This window comes from Mustela lutreola, chromosome 3 (genome assembly GCF_030435805.1).
Source record: "Mustela lutreola isolate mMusLut2 chromosome 3, mMusLut2.pri, whole genome shotgun sequence".
Lineage (NCBI taxonomy): Eukaryota > Metazoa > Chordata > Mammalia > Carnivora > Mustelidae > Mustela > Mustela lutreola.
This window is the reverse complement of record NC_081292.1, coordinates 738,144-755,403: the sequence shown is the minus strand read 5'-3', so window position 1 is coordinate 755,403 and position 17,260 is coordinate 738,144. Positions and strand designations below refer to the sequence as shown.

Sequence of the window (17,260 nt, the reverse complement as noted above, 5' to 3'; positions counted from 1 at the left end):
AGGGAAGGACTGTGCATATAGGGATGTGGAGATCTATAGATAGAAATCTCGCTCTGTCTGCCGAGAAGGCCCAGCATCGCGACACACCAGTAACAGGGAACACAGCCAGCACCAGATTTTGGTTTCTAAAGGCAATCAGGTTTTCCTGGAGAACTGGGAGTGGGGGAGGCAGGAAGCCCTGCACCTCGCCGCCTGTAGGCTTAATGGCAGCCCCGACTCAAACTACAGGGCAATTTAGGAGCAAACCCGGGAGATGAGGGGGGTGGGTCACAGCTCAGATCAGAAAGTGGGGCCCAGGCACCCGCTCTAGGAGCGCGAGGCAGCAGGTCCCGGGAGCCAACCGAGCAGGTGCGAGAGGCTCTCCGGATGGGAGCTGTTTTCCCTGTGGCTCACGTGCCCCGGGGAGAAGCGGCCGCACAAAGCCCAACCAACGGTCCCTTACCCCGAGATTGGAAGCTCCTTGGGGTGGGGTCACAGAGCCGTCACCACGGGGTCAGGCCTCTGGGGAAGCTCTTGGGACGCTCAGCCGGAGCCTCGGAGTCCGTCCCCCCTCTGGGGTGGGTCTTTGAACTCAGCGGCTGGACGTTGCAACAGAGGCAGACGGGTGGGGGTGGGGCGGACCCTGCAGTCTGGGCGGCCCGAGGGCCCTCGCAATTCCGCGCGGACTCGCCGGGAGGAGGGAGGGAGCGGAACGCAGCAGGCCCCGCGCTCCCTTCGCCAGCCCGCCTGCGCCGGCGAGGACGGCGCTCCGCTGGGTGCAGGCTGCTCCCCAGCCCCGGTTCCCGAGCCGCAGCGCTGGGGGTTCTCCCGGCGGCCTTCAGGGGAGGGCGGGGCCGGACGGGCAGGATCGGAGGCGTGGCTGCGAAACCGGGGTCTCTTTCGCTTTCCCTTTTGTTCCCTCCAACCGCCGCCGACACTCCGCGCCGGTGAGGAGCGCGCGGCTTCCCGGGCGCTCCGGTTTCCGCCCGCGCCCGCACCGCCCGGGAGCACAGCACCTTCCCGGCTCCGCGCAGAGGCTGCGCCACGTAGCCTTGACCTGCGACTCCCCTGCAGCTCCCGCGGACGCACCAACGAATCGATTCGCACGCTGGAGGCGACGGAGCCGCGGGGTCGTCCCGAGGCCAAGAAGTCCCGCGCGCCATGCAGTCCCCTCCCGACTGGCCCCCGACGCCCGGCACCCTGCGGCCCTCTCCCTTCCCGCACCCTGCCCTGCACGCCCTGCACCGCCTGGCCCGAGCCCTGCTCTTTCCGGCTTACTGGGCGCTGGACCAGCTGCTGGGCTGCGGGGCGCCGCTGGCGCGCGCGAACCGCCGCCGCGCGCTGAGAGCGGCCGCGGGCGCCGTGGGGGCGCTGCTGCTGCTGCTCCTGGCCGGCCTGCCCCTCGCCCTGCCCGGCCTGCTGCTCTGGCTGCCCCTGCAAGCTTGGCGCCGCCCCTTCTGCTACCGGCCCCCTCCGGAGTGCTGGACGCCCCCGGCGCCCTGGCGCCCCTCCGCTGAGCCCGCGCGCTGCTTCGGCTTCCTCAGCGCGAACCTGTGCCTGCTGCCCGACGGCCTAGCGCGCTTCAACAACTTGCGGCACAGCCAGCGGCGCGCCGAGGCCATGGGCGCCGTGCTGCTCGCCGGCCTGCGGCCCTCGCGCTATGGGACTACGGGCTGCAGTCCGCCAGGGCCGGGGACGCCCGGTGGGTCGCTGATAGCCGCGGTGCCGGCGGGGCTGGACTTCGTGTGCCTGCAGGAGGTGTTCGACCTGCGCGCGGCGCAGCGCCTCGTCCGCCGCCTAGCGCCCTATCTGGGCCCGGTGCTGTACGACGTGGGCTCCTTCGGCCTGCAGCCCGGACCGCACCTCAAGCTGCTCGGCAGCGGGCTGCTGCTGGCCTCGCGTTATCCGCTGCTGCGCGCCGCCTTCCGATGCTTCCCCCACGCACGGCGCGAGGACGCGCTGGCCTCCAAAGGACTGCTTTCCGCGCAGGTATAAGCCCACCGGCCGCGGGGAGAGGGCTGGGCGTGGGGTCGAATAGGCGACGTTGCTGGGCGGTCCACGGTGTTGCAGGCGCAGGTGGGCATCCTGGACGGGCGCCGCATCGTGGGCTTCCTGCACTGCACGCACTTGCATGCGCCGAGTGGTGAGCCCCGTGGACGGGTCAGCACGTGGGCCGGCGGTCTCCCCTCTCTCATCCTGGCGGCGGCGGGTCCCAGCCCTCGTCTTTGTCTCCGCTCCCCCCACCGTTTGTCCACGGCCCGAAGCACCGCGAGCCGGGTGGTGGAGTGCCCTGCTGGGCTCGCAGGTCGGGGCCGGGCGGAGGCCGGGGTGGGGTGCGCATCCAGACTCAGCCTTCCTCCCCCACCCCCGCAGGGGACGCGCCCTTGCGCTGCCAACAGCTGACGCTTCTGCTGGACTGGATCCAACAGTTTGAAGCCCAGAGCCGCCCGGGGGGCGATGCCGTGGCCTTCAGCGTGCTTCTGGGTGACCTAAACTTCGACAACTGTTCTTTAGGTGAGGGGGAAGCCGCAGGGGGCGGGATCAGCGCCTGGCCCCGCCCACCGAGCGCTGGCCTCGCCCCCGCAGACCACGCAAAGGAGCAGGAGCACGAGCTCTTCAGCCACTTCCGGGACCCTTGCCGGCTGGGCACTCGCCGGGAGCAGCCCTGGGCCCTGGGTACGGCGCCCGGGCGGGGAGCGGTCCTAAGGAGGGCTCTGGGGCCTCGGCGCCCCCCCCCCATGACCGCCCTCTCCGCCCCGCCCCAGGCACGATGCTGAACACCTCCACCCTGCGCCACTCGGTGGCCTGCTCTTCCGAGATGCTGCGGAGGTGAGTGCACACCTGGGGTCCGGCACCGCCCAGCACGGAGGGGAGCCCTGGCCTCTGGCCGTGATGACACCGCCCGTCCTCAGGGCCCTGGAGCAGGAGGAGGGGCGCCACCGCTACCTGGCAGGCCCTCCAGGCGAGGGCCCCCGGACTAAGCCTTGGCGGGGCCGGCGCGTGGACTATGTCATGTACCGGGGAGTGGCCGGAGGCCGGCTGAGCCCAGTAAGTGGCAGAATTCAGGGCGCTGGGCCGGCCGGAGCTGGGGCGACCCCTCAGCCTGACTCCTGCCCCCAGGAGGTGGAGCACGTGACCTTCAGCACCGCCCTGGCGGGGCTCACTGACCACCTGGCCGTGGGACTTCGGCTCCGAGTGTCTGTGCCCTCCTGACGCACGCACGCAGGCGCTGGCCCGGGTGGAAAGACGGACACGGAGGCAGAGCGTGAGCCTGGCCAGTTGCCGCGGGGACGGGGCGCCTTAAGAGCTGTTTATTGTGGGGGCCGTGCCTCACACTGCCTCCTGGGCCCTGCGGTACTCGTAGACGCTGCCGCGCTCGGGGAAGGCTGGGGGCTGCTGGGGCGACCCCGGCGGCGGTGGCGGCGGGGCGGGGTCATCCGGGTCCCCGTAGCCCCCACCGCCCGGTGTGTGCAGGCAGAACACGTCCTGTGGAACAGGGGGACAGGCTCAGCGCGGGCATGCCCTCCCCGCCAGACTGCCTCCCGCTGCGGCCCCAGCCAGCCACCCCTTCCTCCACCGCGGCCCGCCTGGACTACGGAGGCCCAGCGCGCGCCCTCTGTCCTTCAGAAACCAAATTAAATTCAGTTTCCGGTCATCTTTGCAACTCTGCTCACTCTGCGGAAGGCGGATCAATGGGGGGCTAGCGGGAGAAAGAAAGGATGGGGCGCAGTCCTTACCCCGGGGTACACGGGCACCGACGTCTTCCCCCCCAGATTCACGGTCCGGCCGTCCTTGCGGATAAGCAGGTTTAGGCCACGCGCGCCAGGCTCGCCGCCTGCCGGAAGAGGCGAGGTGAGGGCAACCCACGGGGCCAGGAGGGGAGGGACAGGGGAGGTTGGTGGGGAGACAGGAGGACACCTGGCCGCAGGGGCCCCGGGGGCAGGGGCTCGGGCCGCTCACCGTGGAGGCCGTAGGGCCGGAAGGCTCGGCGCTCGGTCAGCACGGACAGCAGCGCCTCCTCGCGGAAGAGCAGCTCGCGGATGACGCCATCGCCGCCCCGGAAGCGGCCGCGACCCCCAGACCCCAGCCTCAGCTCGAAGCGGCGCAGGATGACTGGGTACCTGCCCGGGGCGGGGACTTAGTGCGGCCGGCCCCGCCCCCGCCCCCGCCCCGCCCCGCCCCCGCCGCCGCAGCGCACCTGCTCTCCAGGATCTCCGGGTCGGTGATGCGCGTGTTGGTCATGTGGCTGTGCACGCCGCTGCGCCCGTGCCAGCCGGGGCCCGCGCCCGCGCCGCCGGCCACCGTCTCGTAGTAGCCCATGTGGGCATTCCCCAGGGTCACATTGTTCATGCAGCCCTGGCAGGGGCAGGTGGCATTTGCACTGGGCTAGAGGGGCACCGCCCGCAACATGCCCGAGCGCACCCACCCACCCGCCGCACCTGCGAGGCGGCACAGGCCCCGAAGGCCCGCAGGATGACGTCCACCACGCGCTGGGACGTGAGCACGTTGCCGCCCACCACGGCCGCTTCGGGGGACGGGTCCAGGATGGAGCCTCTAGGAATCACCACGCGCACCGGCGCCAGGCAGCCCTGAGGGGAGGGGCCAGCTCTCAGGGCGCTCGGGGAATATCCCCGCGCCTACCCCGAGATCAGCCCTCTGTGGGGTCGCCTACGCCACCAGGACGGTTCAGGGCGACAGCACACGCGCACGCGCACCTGGTTAAGCGGGATGTCGCGGCCCACCAAACAGCGCAGACAGTAGATGAGCGCCGACAGCGTGATGGCCCGCGGGGCGTTGAGGTTGCCGAACACCTCCGGCCCGGTGCCGCTGAAGTCGAACACGGCGCTGCCCTGCCCGCGGGGGTAGTGGAGGGGTCAGCCGCAGCCTGGCGGCCGAGCCTCCCAAACCCTCCTCCGACGGCCCGCCGCCGCCGCCTGACCTGACTCAGGTTGATCTGCACGCGCAGGCGGATGGGGGAGCCGTCGTCCATGTGGTCCTCTGCAGACACCTCCAGGGGCAGGCCCCGGGCCTGCCGGGAGGTTCCGAAGGCCCGCAGCATGTCCCGCACGGCCAGCTCTGCGTTTGCCTGGCAGACAGAATGTTCTGTGGGCAGTCATACATCTTCCAGATGGTCCCGGCGCCCCCACCTCCCCACCCAGCTGCCCCCTGCCCAGGCGCGCTGGGCCCACCTGAATATGGCCCATGTAGGCCTGCACCACGTCCAGCCCGTACTGCCCAATGAGCTCCCCCACCAGCTGGATGCCTTTCTGGTTGGCTGCCACCTGCGCTCGCAGGTCGGACAGGTTGTCGTGCAGGTTCCGAGTTCCGCTGCAGCCGGGAATCTTGCCTGGAGCCCGCAGGGCCTCAGTTACCGCTGGACAGAGGAGGTCACCACTGAGACCCCCGAGCCCCCGGGGCTCCCTGGTGCCCCGCTCCACACCAGCCTCACCTCCACTGGGCACTGTGCGGGGCACCCCATGTTGGCCCTTCACGGGCTCTCCCCCAGCCCCCTCCCATCTGCTCAACCTTCTCCTTCCCACACTCCAACCCCCCAAGGTACCCCAGACGAGGACAGGCAGCTTTGCCTGTGACCTCATAGGAGCTGGAGGCTCCGGGGGCTGGCAGGGGCTCCTCCCTCAGCAAACCCTGCCTCCGTCTTTAATTCTCCCTGCCCCGGGTCCCCGCCACCTGCCACCCCCCACCACCTGCCACACACCCCCTTCCCTTTCTGGCCTTCCCTCCCCTCTTCCATGACCCTCCCCCAACCACACTGCCCCACGAGGTGTGGCTCTCTCCACCACTGTGGAGGGGTCTCTCTGTGCCTCGTGTCCCCCCAAACAAATCTGGGAGCCCCAGAGACCTCTCCCTAGTCTGAGGTACAGTACTCCCTTGGGCCCTGGCCACTGCGTCCTCTGTCATGCACCTGCTCATGTCCCTCCCATGATTCTTGCCCCTTGCCCTCTGCTCCCCACACCCCAACCAAGAGGGTGGCCAGGCCTGGGTCACTCTGTGTGTGTGACAGTGGCCTGCAGCTCTGTTGCTCTACCCTCCACCCTGCCCACAGCACGTGCCCTCACTCTGGGATGCCCCCCTAGGCTCCCAGACCCCTGCCGCCTTCACCAGCTGTGTTTGCCACTGCCCCTGTGTCCTGGGCCACACTGCAAACCCTGCCCTGATTTCCATGTAGCTGCCCTGTGCCCGCCTGTTGTCGAAGCCTCCCTCCAACCCCTAGTTGTCCAAACTTGACTCCTCGCCCCGTCCACCAATCCCCCCCAATGCCAACCTTGATCTCGGAGACAGTTGTCCCTACCGTGATGCCTGCTGCCCACCTCGAGGGTCAGCACCACCCAGGGCAACCGTGGCTGCCCCTCACTAACCTCAGCTTGGCCTCTGGGCCACCCTTTAACACCCACCCATTCGGCACGCAGGCTGGGGGCTCTCGTGGTGTGCAGGCAGACCAGTGCAGGCCCGCTGAAGCCCTTCACAGCCACCCCTCCACCCAGTGTCTCAGACCCAAGCCCAGGAAAGTTCTCTAAGAGCCCGCAGTCCTTGGGCCCTGCCCTCACCGCTCTCTGCAGCCCCCAGACCCAGTGCAAACGCAGCACAGACTAACCACCGTGGGCCACTGCCTACTTTGTAACAGGTTTCTCTCCCTCCTTTGGCCAGTCCCATGGGTATCCTGGCCAGCTCCCCACCCCCAACATCACTGAGGCCTTCCTGGGCCCAGGCAGAATGTGCCTCAGAGCCTCTGGTCATCTCTGAGAGACGGTCTGCAACCACTGTGGGGTCGTGACCCACCCCCCAGGCTCAAGGCAGGCCTGGGCCGCTAGGCAGTGTCCCAGTATCCCCCCTGGCCTGGCTGTCAGGAGCAGCCCCGCGTCCGGCTCACCAACTCCTGCCCTACCCCACTCACCCTCCTCCTGGAAGACGCCCCCCTGGACGAGCTTGAACGACAGAAAGACAGCGCCCTCCTGCTGCAGTGTGGTGGAGTGGGGTGGCATGGAGCCCGGCGTGATGCCCCCGATGTCGGCGTGATGCCCACGGCTAGCCACGTAGAACACGGGCCGAGTCTGACCTGGCCAAAACACCTGGCGGCACAGAGCGAGCGTCAGCTGCTCGGCCAGCCTCACCCCCGGGGCCGCCCCAGCGGAGGAGGTCCTCACCGGCGTGATGACGGTCAGGTCCGGCAGGTGGCTGCCCCCGGCGCTGGGGTGGTTGCTCAGCAGCACGTCGCCAGGGTGGAGGTCAGCCCCCAGCTGCTGGATCTGAGGCCAGGAGACAGCCCAGGGTTGGAAGGGGCAGGGGTTGGGGGGGCCAGGGAAAGCAGGGGGGGACCCGCCAAACCTGGAACTGCACGGTCTCCTGCATGGCACCCAGGTGCACGGGGATGTGGGGGGCATTGGACACCAGCCCCCCATCCGGCCCAAAGAGGGCGCAGGAGAAGTCCAGGCGCTCCTTGATGTTGGTGGAGATGGCTGTTCGCTGCAGGATGCGGCCCATCTGCTCTGGGGGCACAGAGTGACGGGCAGCCGCTGGCCCCACCCCCAGTGCAGCCGGCCGACGCGCACACCAGCCAGACGTCGACCTGCCGCCTTCCAGGGGCGCCCAGGGTGGCAGTGGCTCATGTGCACCCAGAGAGGCCGCAGCCGGGCCACGATGCCCATGTGAGGGCCACCCCCTTCCTCTCCATCCTGCCTGGAGCCTCACCGAGAACCTGAGACCCCACCCGTCCCCCTCCAGTGTGCCCAGCACAGTAGGAAGCCAGTGCCCAGGCACAGGACTCAGGGCCTCGAGCAGCCCCAGCCCGATCCCGCAAGGACAGGTTCACTAGGCTGAGCCCACCTCCTGTCCACAGACCCCATGGCTGCCGGTGGGACCTAGGTACTCACCGGTGCCGGGGGACTGGCCATCCCAGCGCTGGGCCACACCGCCCACCTTCCCCTGGGTCACACCCCGCCTCTCTCCACACACCCCCGAGGGCCATACCGCCTGCTCCCCTCTGCCCTGGACACACTCTCCCACAGACGGGGGCAGCCACTGACCAGCAATGCTCATGAAGCGGTGTGAGAAGATGGACAGGTGGATGGGGTCAAGCTGGGCCCCCACTGTGCTTGGGGCCTCAGCCCCCACAGAGATGCGGATGTCCCCCGTCTCGGTCACCTCTGCCTGACAGCCCGGTTCCACCAGGATCGTGCTGAGGGCAGGGGCACAAGAGGCTGGAGGTGCCACGCCAGCGCAGAGCCCCCTTCCCAAGTTGACACCACACATCCCCAGGCTGGGCCCACGTCCACCCTAATGGGACCCTAGAGTCCCCCATAGTCTGTAGTCTCGGGCCCGAGAACCCTCCACCAGGACCCCGAGCTCCCTCGAGCTCTGGCAGCTGTGCCCCCAGCCCTCGCAGCCATGGCCCCACCCTCACCAGGCATCAGCCCACCTGTTGCTGTCGATGATGAGGCAGGGCCCCTGAAGCTTGTGCCCGAAGCCCAGCTCTCCCAGCAGGTACACGGGGGTTTCCTGGTACCCCCCCTCAAAGTAGCACTGGGTCATCTGAGGAGGGGGTGCTGAGTGCGCTTCCAGTGTCCAGCTCCCTGCTGGGTCTCCCCGCCCGCCCACGCCTGGCCCCACGTCCCTGTGGGTGTGGGTGTGGGTGGGCGGGTGGGGGGCTGAGTGCGCTTCTGGGGTCCGGCTCCCTCCTGGGTCTCCCTGCCCGCCCACGCCCGGCCCCACGTCCCTGTGGGTGTGGGAGGTGGGCAGATGCAGAGCCACCCACCTTGTCCACCCGGGGAGGCCCAATCTGAGCTTTGGCCACATCCTCAAGGCGAAGGCCACTTCGGCCTGTGCCCCTCACGCGCACGTCGTCCACCACCACGGGCCGCTCAGGGATGACGAATCCAAACTCCCTCATGTACCTGCATGTCCCCAGCCCCGAGGGAACTCTCAGAGCAGGGCGGCCAGGCTGGTGGGCCTCCCACCAGTGCCCCCAGGGACACGCGGTTGCCAACCTCTCCACAAAGGCGGCCCCAAAGTCGCCAGCCCTGGGCGAGCGGGCTGTGGCCGGGTGCTGGTGTGCAGACACCATCAGGGCACAGTCGGTGCCCTGGTAGCGCAGGTGCAGGAAGCTCTCAGTGCTGATCTGGGACCTGGGGCAGGGGCCAGAGGGGCGCTCACACAGGGCCGCCTAACGGGACTCCTGTCCTGCCTTCCCCAGCCCTCCTTGACCACTGCCCCATGGGCCCCAGCACCATCTGGGAAATCGGGCGGTCAATCCACCTGGGGGGTGGGGCGCTGGGATACAGGCCTTGGCCTGGCCCGGTGCCCCCCAGCCCGCCCCTCGCTCCCCACCTGGGAAAGCCCTGGGCCCGCAGAGCGTCCACGCACTGCTCCTCCAGGCAGCTCAGCCTCTGGTCCAGCTGCATAAAGGTCTCAGGCGCATAAGGCAAGGAGCAAGGCTCCTGGGCCTCGTGCACCACGTCCGCCAGGGCCAGTCCCAGCGCTGACAGCAGCCCACTGTGCCTGTGGGACAGGGACCTCGGCAGTGTGAGACACCTCCTGACGCCAGCGCCCCAGCCTAGGACACGGGTGCCACTCCCACACGTACCTGTGAATGTGCACAGTGTCCATGCCCAGGGCCCGGGCAATGGCACAAGCGTGCTGCCCACCAGCTCCCCCAAAGCAGGCCAGAACATGGGCCGAGGGGTCATGGCCTCGTGCCTGGGAAACCAGAAGGGGGTCGGTGGCAGACCCTAACCCTGTCTGGCCGCCCAGCCCTCCCCCCGCTGGCATTGCCTGAGTGGGAGGCACGGGAGGGGGCGCAGGCATGGAGGGAGCATACCTGCGTGAGTGCGCGGATCGGCCGACACATGGCCTCATTGGCCACACGCACGAACCCCATGGCCACCTCCTCCAGGCTCAAGGGAGAGGCTGGGCAAGGCCCATTGGTCAGGAAGCTGTTGACCTCGGTAGCCACAGCCTCCAAGGCCTTTCGGGAGGCCTCAGGGGACAGCGGCTGGTCCTCTCCAGGCCCAAAAATGCAGGGGAAGGAGGCAGGCAGTAGGCGACCCAGAACCAGATTGGCATCCGTCACTGTCACGGGCCCCCCTGGGAGGTGTGCAAGGGGTGGGGGTTGGGGGGTGGAGACGGGGCCCAGGACTGGGCAGCGGGGGCTGGGATGAAGGGTCGGGGCGGGCCTGGGCAGCAGGGGCAGGGCCCTGGCCGGGCAGACAGCAGCTCCTACCTTTGCGGTAGCAGGCGGGGCCGGGATGGGCTCCTGCAGACTCAGGCCCCACCACAAAGAGGCCGGACCTGGGACAGGGTGGGCTGCACTCAGAGGTGCCCTGGGAGGAAGGGCTGGGGGGCCCAGCCCAGGGGCAGGGGCTGACCTGAAAAAGAGGCGGGAGCCCCCACCCGCCGCCACTGTGTTGATGTCCAGCTGGGGGGCCTGGAGGGTGACACCCGCTGTGCTGGCCTCAAAGACATGCTCGAACTCTCCAGCATAACGGCTCACATCAGTGGACGTGCCTGTTCGGGGGAGGGACACGAGGAGTGACTCACAGACGCAGACACCCCCGCACTGCCTGCCCCCCCCACCCCCCACAGCCTTCCTACCTCCCATGTCAAAGCCAATGACAGGCTGGCCGCCTTCCACCCGGTAGGTGGTGGCCGAGTAGCCAACCACGCCCCCCGCGGGTCCAGACAGCACAGCGCGGGAGCCGCTGAAGGAATCCGTGGGTGCCAGGCCGCCGTCGGAGCGCATGAACAGAACCCGCACGTCCTGGGGTGAGCAGGTGGCCAGTGAGGGGGATGGGGCCGGCTCAGGCTGGGGGTGGCTGGGAGGAGGTGGGGTGGGGTGAGGGGCTCACCTTGAGCTGGCCCTGGAAGCCGCGGCGGAAACCCTGTACGTAGCGCTGGATGGTGGGTGTCAGGTAGGCATCGGCACAGGCCGTGTGCCCCCGTGGCACGATGCGCACCATGGGCATGGCCTCCGAGGACAGGGACACGTGCGTGAAACCCAGCTCCTGGGCCAGTGCGCCCACCTGCTGCTCGTGCTGCGCCCACCTGCAACAGGAGCCAGCAGTCCTTGCCTTCGCCCGCACCTCCCGCCCGCCCCAGCCCCCGCAGCCCGCACTCACGTGTAGGAGTGCATGAGCACCACCGCCAGGCTGCGGATGCCTCGAGCCAGGAGCCCCTCCAGCTTCCCGCGCAGACCCCCGAGGTCCACGGGCTGTTGCACCTCCAGCAGGTCCCCTGTGCGGCCTGCCGGGAAGCCCGTTACCACCCTGTTGGAGGCCCCGGAGGCAACCCCGCACCCTAAGCCGGGAGGCCCCCCGCACCTTTGACAGGTGTCCCGGCACCAGGCTCCCCGCGGTACAGCACTACGCGCTCCTCCACCTCCAGCACCTCCTCGTACAGCACCTCAGGCATGGGCACGGCCTGGAGGCAGGCAGAGACTCAGAGGACGCCCAGGCCTGAGGGTCCTTGCTGGGGCCCTGCGTGGGTGGGACAGTGCAGGCCAGGGGATGTGTCCCAACAGGCCCAGGAGACACGGTCAGACAGGGCGGCCCCAGCAAGGCCCACCCAGGGGCCGGCTCCCCACTCCCAGGCACCTGAGTGTAGCCAAGGGCCCACCCCCACAGGGGCAGCTCCCTCCACCAACCGCGAAGGGGAGGGTCGGGAGGGTGGGCTCCTACCCCTCACCCTGTAAGGTCTGTCTTGTGTCACTCCACACCCTAGTCCAGGACAGGGCATGGTGGCAGACAAGAACAGCACTACCTGTGAGCACTCCGAGGGCTTGGGGGACACAGTGCCTGCCACGAGTGCTGGAACCTCCCCTCTGCCTATCAGTTGATGGCCTTGGGCCAGCACTGACCAAGGACATCCCTCCCCAAGGGACCATGGCATCCCCGAGAAACATGAGCTGCTGGGCCCAGCCACCAGCTGGAGTGGGTGAGCTCACCAGATCAAAGAGGTCCTCTCGGGCCTGGGTGCCCACGTGCAGCAGGTCTCGGAAGCCACGTGTGACCAGCAGGGCCACCCGCTCCCCGCGCCGCTCCAGCAAGGCATTGGTGGCCACTGTGGTGCCCATGCGGATGCTGGCAATGCGACTGGTGTCCAGCGGCCGGTCCCGGGGCAGCGGCATGCCCCCCTCCTGGGAACCCCATGGTCGGTGTCAGGCCTCTGGGCCCCAGGTCCCACCACACCCCGCCTTCCTGCCCTGGCCACCTGCTCCAGGATGCGGCGGATGCCTTCAGTCGGTGCATCTGCATAGTTGGCAGGATCTTCTGAGAGCAGCTTCAAGACCCTCACGTGCCCCCCGGGGCACTGGGCAAAGACATCTGTGAAGGTGCCTCCCCGGTCGATGGCAAAGTGGAAACGCCCCTCGGGGCTGCCCATGATGATGGGGCTGGAGTCCAGCAGCGACTCTTCAGCCGGTAGTCCGGGAAGAACTGGACAGAGACCGCCGATCAGGCCACAGGCCCAGCGGGGCATCGGCGGGCTGGCAGCCTTGGGTAGAGATGGGATGGGGAGGGGCAGGCGGGGCGGAGGGGGGGGGGGCTTCCAGGTCCCGAAGGAGCCCTGGGCAGAGCGGGAGCTGCAGACCCAGCTCAGAGGGCAGGGTGGGTCCGGCGGCCTAGTGGCCTGCATTACCCGGCTCCCAGCGCGCCCGGAGCAGGTCTTTCGGAGCGGGACGCGCCACGGAAGCCCACGGGCCGGGGGGCCTGGGCTCTTTTGGCACGAAGAGGCACGGGGGCCGGGGGCGGGCGGGGGAAGCCCCACTCGCAGCTGCGCGACCTTCGGGCCCGGGCCCTGGGGGACGCGGGGCGGGGCCCGCGCAGACGGCGGGGCGGGCCGGGGCGGGGCCGAGAGGCGCGGAGCGGCGGGGGTCGCGCGGCCGGGGCAGGGCGGCGAGGAGAGGGGCCCGGGCGCGCGGGTGCGGGGCCCACCTGGCGGGTCGGCTCCGAGCGGTCGGCGGTCTGCGGGCCCCGCGCTCCCGCCCCGCTCCGCCCCGTCCCGTCCCCTGCCCGGAAGCGGAGCCCGCCCCCCGCACGACCGGTCCGGGCGCGCACGGCCCTCCCGGTTGCGTAAGGCTCGGCTAGCCGGGAACCGCCTCCCTCCTCCGCCAGGAGCCACCCGGGGACACGGCGGGGCGCGGGGCGGAGCGGGGCCAGGCGCGGCGCGGTGCTGGCGCGTCCTCGGCCTCCGGGCACCTCCGTACCGCCGGCCGTCAGGCCCCAAGCCGGCCCAGAGGTCGCCGAGCCTAGGAGCCCCGGGGCCCACTCCGGAAGCCCCGGGGCAGGGAGAGCAGAACGCGCGGCCTAGAAATGCCAGCCCGAGCTGCGCTGGCACGAGGCGGCTCCGCCGCGGGAATGGGGCCAGGGCGCCGGCGGGAAGGAGCGCGGGTGGGGGGGCGCGCCCTGCAGAACCCCTTGCTCCCCGCGTGCTTGCAGATGCTGCGGGCAAGGGCCCCCCCCCCCAAGCTATCAACACCCCTGCTGCCCGTCCAAGGCTAACCCCGCCGCAGCCGAGGCTGGAGCAGCAGGACCCCCACAACATACGGGCTGATGTCCCAGAAGCTGCGGGGAGTGCCCTGAGGAGGCAGACGGCTCTCCCACGCTGGCTGTTCCCCAATGGCAGAGAGGTGCCCGAGCTTGGAGTGGGCTCAAGCTGTGCAGGGACTGGAGCAGGCCTTTCCCACTCCCTAGAGGGAACAATGTGTGTGTGCGGTGGAGGGGATGGGGGGTGTCTCAGGCAGAGGGGACAGCGGGTGGAGAGGGCTTCACCTCATGTGCCAGGCCGGGTAGCCAGGCCAGCAGGGCCCCTCCAACATGCTCCCCTGTCCCCTAGGAAACTTGCCAGCCCTGCTTGGTCCCTGCAGGTGGGCGGGAGGTGGGCCGGGTGGGGACCACAGGCTTTGGGGTGCACCCCAGGCTGCAGCAGGGAGCTCCCATCTGCCTGCAGGCCTTTGGCAGCCTCAGCGTCCCCTTCCATGTGGTGGAGGAGGGAGGAGACATGGTTTTGAAAGAACTGGACCCTAGATTCAGTGACTCAGAGCAGTGCCCAGGTCTGCTCACACCTTCTGCTGGTGGCCCATGGCCTCCTCCACCAGCCCAGGCTCCAGAGGGTGTCTCCCCACATCCAGCCCTGCCTGGGCCAAGCGTGGAGGACTTGAGCTCCCACACCTCCCCTGTCCCTCTCGCCCAGCTGGGGCCCCCCATAATCAGTACAGCCACCACGCAGGAGCTCTACCTCTGCTTGCTCTGAGCAAACCACAAGGTGGTGGTCAGCAGCTCCCTTTCAGTCAGAACCCCCGCCTGCGGCCCCACCATATCTCCTTCGTTCCCGTACAGCAGCTGCCCGGCGGACAGCCCATGCACTCGTCCACATGACTGGGTGATCATCCCACCAAATCCCCCACACGGCCTCTCCGACTGGGCCCTCAGCTGAGAATCTATCCGGAGACTTCCACGACCCACATCCTCCACCACCTGGGCAAGCCTTCTCAGTGCCACCCAGCCACGCCCCCCTCCCCTCACACACCGCACCATCTTCCCCTTGTGGCTGGTGATCGTCCTCGTCAGCGCACACCTGCTGAAGTCCCCACCCACGCCCTTCCAGCAGCGCCCAGCGGCTCCGTCCCTGGGCTGCGCCTCCCCGGCGGGGTCTATCCTCCGCCCCACTCGTGTCCTGGCTCTCTTGACCTCACCTCCACTGAGATCATAGCTGGTAAGACCAAAGAAGGTCCCAGCCATCCCAGTGCCCGGTCCCGCTCTGACCACCCCGTGCGTCCCCCGTCCCCCAGCTGTGTGTGTGGGAAGCACCTACCGTGATGGGCTCCTGACTTGCTCCCCGATTTCCTCCTGCCAGCCTCCTTCAGCACACTTCTTGATGCGAGTGTTCCGAGGAGGGCCCCTCTGCTATGCCCTGAATGGCGTCCCCTCAAAATGCGTATGTTGGAGCCTACCTACCCCACACCGTGATGGGGTTTAGAGGCGGGATCTATGCGAGGTGATGAAGTCATGAGAGTGGGGCCCCAGGGTGGGATTAGCGCCCCTGTAAGAAGAAACGGCTTGCTCTCTCCAGAAGCTGCAGACGCGCTAGACAGCGGCCAGCTCTAAGCCAACCGCAGAGCCCCACCGAGAGCCCCGCCAGCACCCTGAGTTCGGACTCCCAGGCTACAGGACTGTGGGAAGCAAGCTGTTGCAGTGACCCTGCCTGCAGCGTTTGGACAGAGCAGCCCCGAGTGTAAGTCCCAGCTCCGGTCACACTGTCTCCCCCGTTGTTGCCTCAGGTCCCTCAGCAGCAGGGATGGAAGCCGGTGCCAGGACTGGCATGCCCCCTCCCCGTATCTCCCTGTGGATCTGCACAGCCAGAGGCTTCCCTGCAGCATGGTGCCTGTCCCCATGAGACTGGGGTCCCCTGAGCCTGCCCGCACCAGGGACAGTGCCCTACTTACAGAGCTGAGGCTAAAGCCTGGGAGCTGCCCTCACCCACCTCCTCACCTCAGCCTTCAGGCCCCTGCCCTAGCCAAGCCTGTCACTTCTCAACAGGAGAACGAACCTCACCCACCCCATCCCATCAGGCCGGGAGCCCCAGAGGCCCAGATCCTGCGGTCAGGTTCCTTCCGACCTGCAGGGCCTTCCTGGTCCTCGCCTGCCCTCCCCTTCACCAGCGCTGGCTCAGCACGACGCCTCAACACACCCAGCTTGCTGCCACCTCAGGGCCTTTGCACAGACTAACTCTCAGCTCAACCCCAGCCTTGTGGCTCCCTCACTTGGGTCCAGCCCTGCTCCAACACCACTTTCTCGCGGCTGCACTTCTTCATATCGGTCCCCCAGCACCTTCCATTCCTGACAGGCTGCTGCCCTTGGAAGCAGGGCTTACCCCACTTTCCAGGCTCTTGGCACAAGTTGACGGAGTGAAGCTCCACAGGCCCTGGCGCTTCTCACCTCTTTCAGCATCCTTGAACTTGATGGTTCTCCTCCGGGACGGCCGGGGGCTAGCAGCCACCTCAGCTAGGATCCCTGAGCTGCAGAAGCCCAGGCTGCTGCCCCGGTTCCGAAGCACCAGCTTCAGCTCCTGGTTTTCCTGGATGAGCTGCACCAGCCGCCGCAGCTCCTCGTTCTCCTGCGCCAGCCGCTGGATCTCCTGCCGCAGGCCCTCGTAGCTGCTCAGGAGGGACATGCCCGGCATCAGGGGCGGCAGCTGCCAGCAGCTGGCGGGCTGGCCGGGGACAGTGGACCGGACCCCGTCATTGTGAGGTCAGTGGCCTCCCTGCCCCCTTGCCTCGGCCGCATTCCGGGGCCTGGCAGTTCCGATCGCCTTGAGTAGGGCACACCTGACCGCTGACCTCTGACCTCTGGCCCCTGACAGCCCAATGACTCGGGCCTAGAGTCCCTCTAGGAAGCCCCTTCTGCAGGGGAAAAGCTGCTTTTTTTCTTTAATTTAATTTAGCTTCAGTTAACATATAGCGTATTCTCCATTTCAGACGTGGAGCTCAGTGAGCCATCAGTGTCCTACAACACCCGCCGCCCACCCGCCCGCGCCCCCTTCATGCCCATCCCCAGCCACCCCGCGCCCAGCCCTCCCCTCCAGCAGCCCTCTGTTTGTTTCCTGTGGTTAAGAGTCTCTCATGGCTTGTGTCCCTCTCTGGCTTCATCTTACTTTATTTTTCCTTCCCTTCCTTGTTTCTCGAATTCCTCCTATCAGAGAGCTCATGTGAACCTGCCTTTCTCCGACTGACTGACTTCGCTCGGCGCGATACTCTCCAGTTCCATCCACGTCGTCGCCAATGGCAGGATTTCATTTCTCTTTTCTTTCTTTTTTTTTTTTTTTAAGATTTTATTTATGTGAGAGAGACAGCGAGAGAAAACATGCGGGGAGAAGGTCAGAGGGAGAAGCAGACCCCCCGTGGAGCCGGGAGCCCGAGGGGGGACTCGATCCCGGGAGTGCGGAATCATGACCTGAGCCAAAAGCAGTGGCCCAACCAACTGAGCCACCCAGGCGCCCAAGATTTCCTTTTTTTTTTTTTTAATTTTATTTATTTATTTGACAGAGACCACACGCAGGCAGAGAGGCAGGCAGAGAGAGGGAGAAGCAGGCTCCCCGCTGAGCAGAGAGCCCGATGCGGGGCTCCATCCCAGGACCCTGAGATCATGACCTGAGCCGAAGGCAGAGGCTTTAACCCACTGAGCCACCCAGGCGCCCCCCAAGATTTCCTTTTTGATGGCTGCATAGTATTTATATATATGTGAATATATATTATTAATATCATATAATTATATAT

The 17,260-nt window shown here is 67.7% G+C and overlaps 2 protein-coding genes and 1 long non-coding RNA gene across 7 annotated transcripts; 2 read left to right on the top strand and 1 right to left on the bottom strand.

The window, feature by feature from the left end:
* Window positions 1–852: 852 nt before the first annotated feature.
* LOC131826357 (sphingomyelin phosphodiesterase 5-like) lies at window positions 853–3,634 on the top strand. Of its 3 annotated transcripts, XM_059165495.1 has the most exons (7): window positions 857–1,968; window positions 2,050–2,122; window positions 2,353–2,493; window positions 2,566–2,655; window positions 2,745–2,808; window positions 2,892–3,027; window positions 3,100–3,634. In XM_059165495.1, exons 1-7 carry the CDS (start codon window positions 1,141–1,143, stop codon window positions 3,190–3,192), a joined length of 1,425 nt encoding a protein of 474 aa, XP_059021478.1. In that variant the 5' UTR covers window positions 857–1,140; the 3' UTR covers window positions 3,193–3,634. The 3 variants fall into 3 exon arrangements, with proteins under 3 accessions (XP_059021479.1, XP_059021477.1, XP_059021478.1); XM_059165496.1 differs by lacking the exon at window positions 2,566–2,655 and having other exon boundaries at window positions 853–1,968; XM_059165494.1 differs by having other exon boundaries at window positions 854–1,968; window positions 2,353–2,655.
* Window positions 3,246–16,167, bottom strand: OPLAH (5-oxoprolinase, ATP-hydrolysing). 3 transcript variants are annotated; one of them, XM_059165489.1, is made up of 27 exons: window positions 15,924–16,167; window positions 12,199–12,422; window positions 11,933–12,124; window positions 11,310–11,409; window positions 11,109–11,232; window positions 10,839–11,034; window positions 10,585–10,750; window positions 10,359–10,497; window positions 10,214–10,281; window positions 9,812–10,077; window positions 9,578–9,690; window positions 9,322–9,492; window positions 8,982–9,119; window positions 8,750–8,888; window positions 8,414–8,526; window positions 8,022–8,173; window positions 7,324–7,484; window positions 7,143–7,244; window positions 6,893–7,067; window positions 5,169–5,353; window positions 4,919–5,065; window positions 4,695–4,829; window positions 4,419–4,568; window positions 4,178–4,335; window positions 3,940–4,100; window positions 3,717–3,814; window positions 3,246–3,465 (listed from the first exon to the last, which is right to left on the bottom strand). In XM_059165489.1, exons 1-27 carry the CDS (start codon window positions 16,165–16,167, stop codon window positions 3,310–3,312), a joined length of 4,173 nt encoding a protein of 1,390 aa, XP_059021472.1. In that variant the 3' UTR covers window positions 3,246–3,309. The 3 variants fall into 3 exon arrangements, with proteins under 3 accessions (XP_059021472.1, XP_059021473.1, XP_059021474.1); XM_059165490.1 differs by lacking the exon at window positions 15,924–16,167 and adding an exon at window positions 12,921–13,030; XM_059165491.1 differs by lacking the exon at window positions 15,924–16,167 and adding an exon at window positions 12,625–12,843.
* On the top strand, window positions 12,339–17,198 carry LOC131826358 (uncharacterized). Its single transcript, XR_009351547.1, has 3 exons — window positions 12,339–12,485; window positions 15,058–16,235; window positions 16,684–17,198. It is a non-coding gene; the product is annotated as an uncharacterized LOC131826358 (long non-coding RNA).
* Window positions 17,199–17,260: the final 62 nt, after the last annotated feature.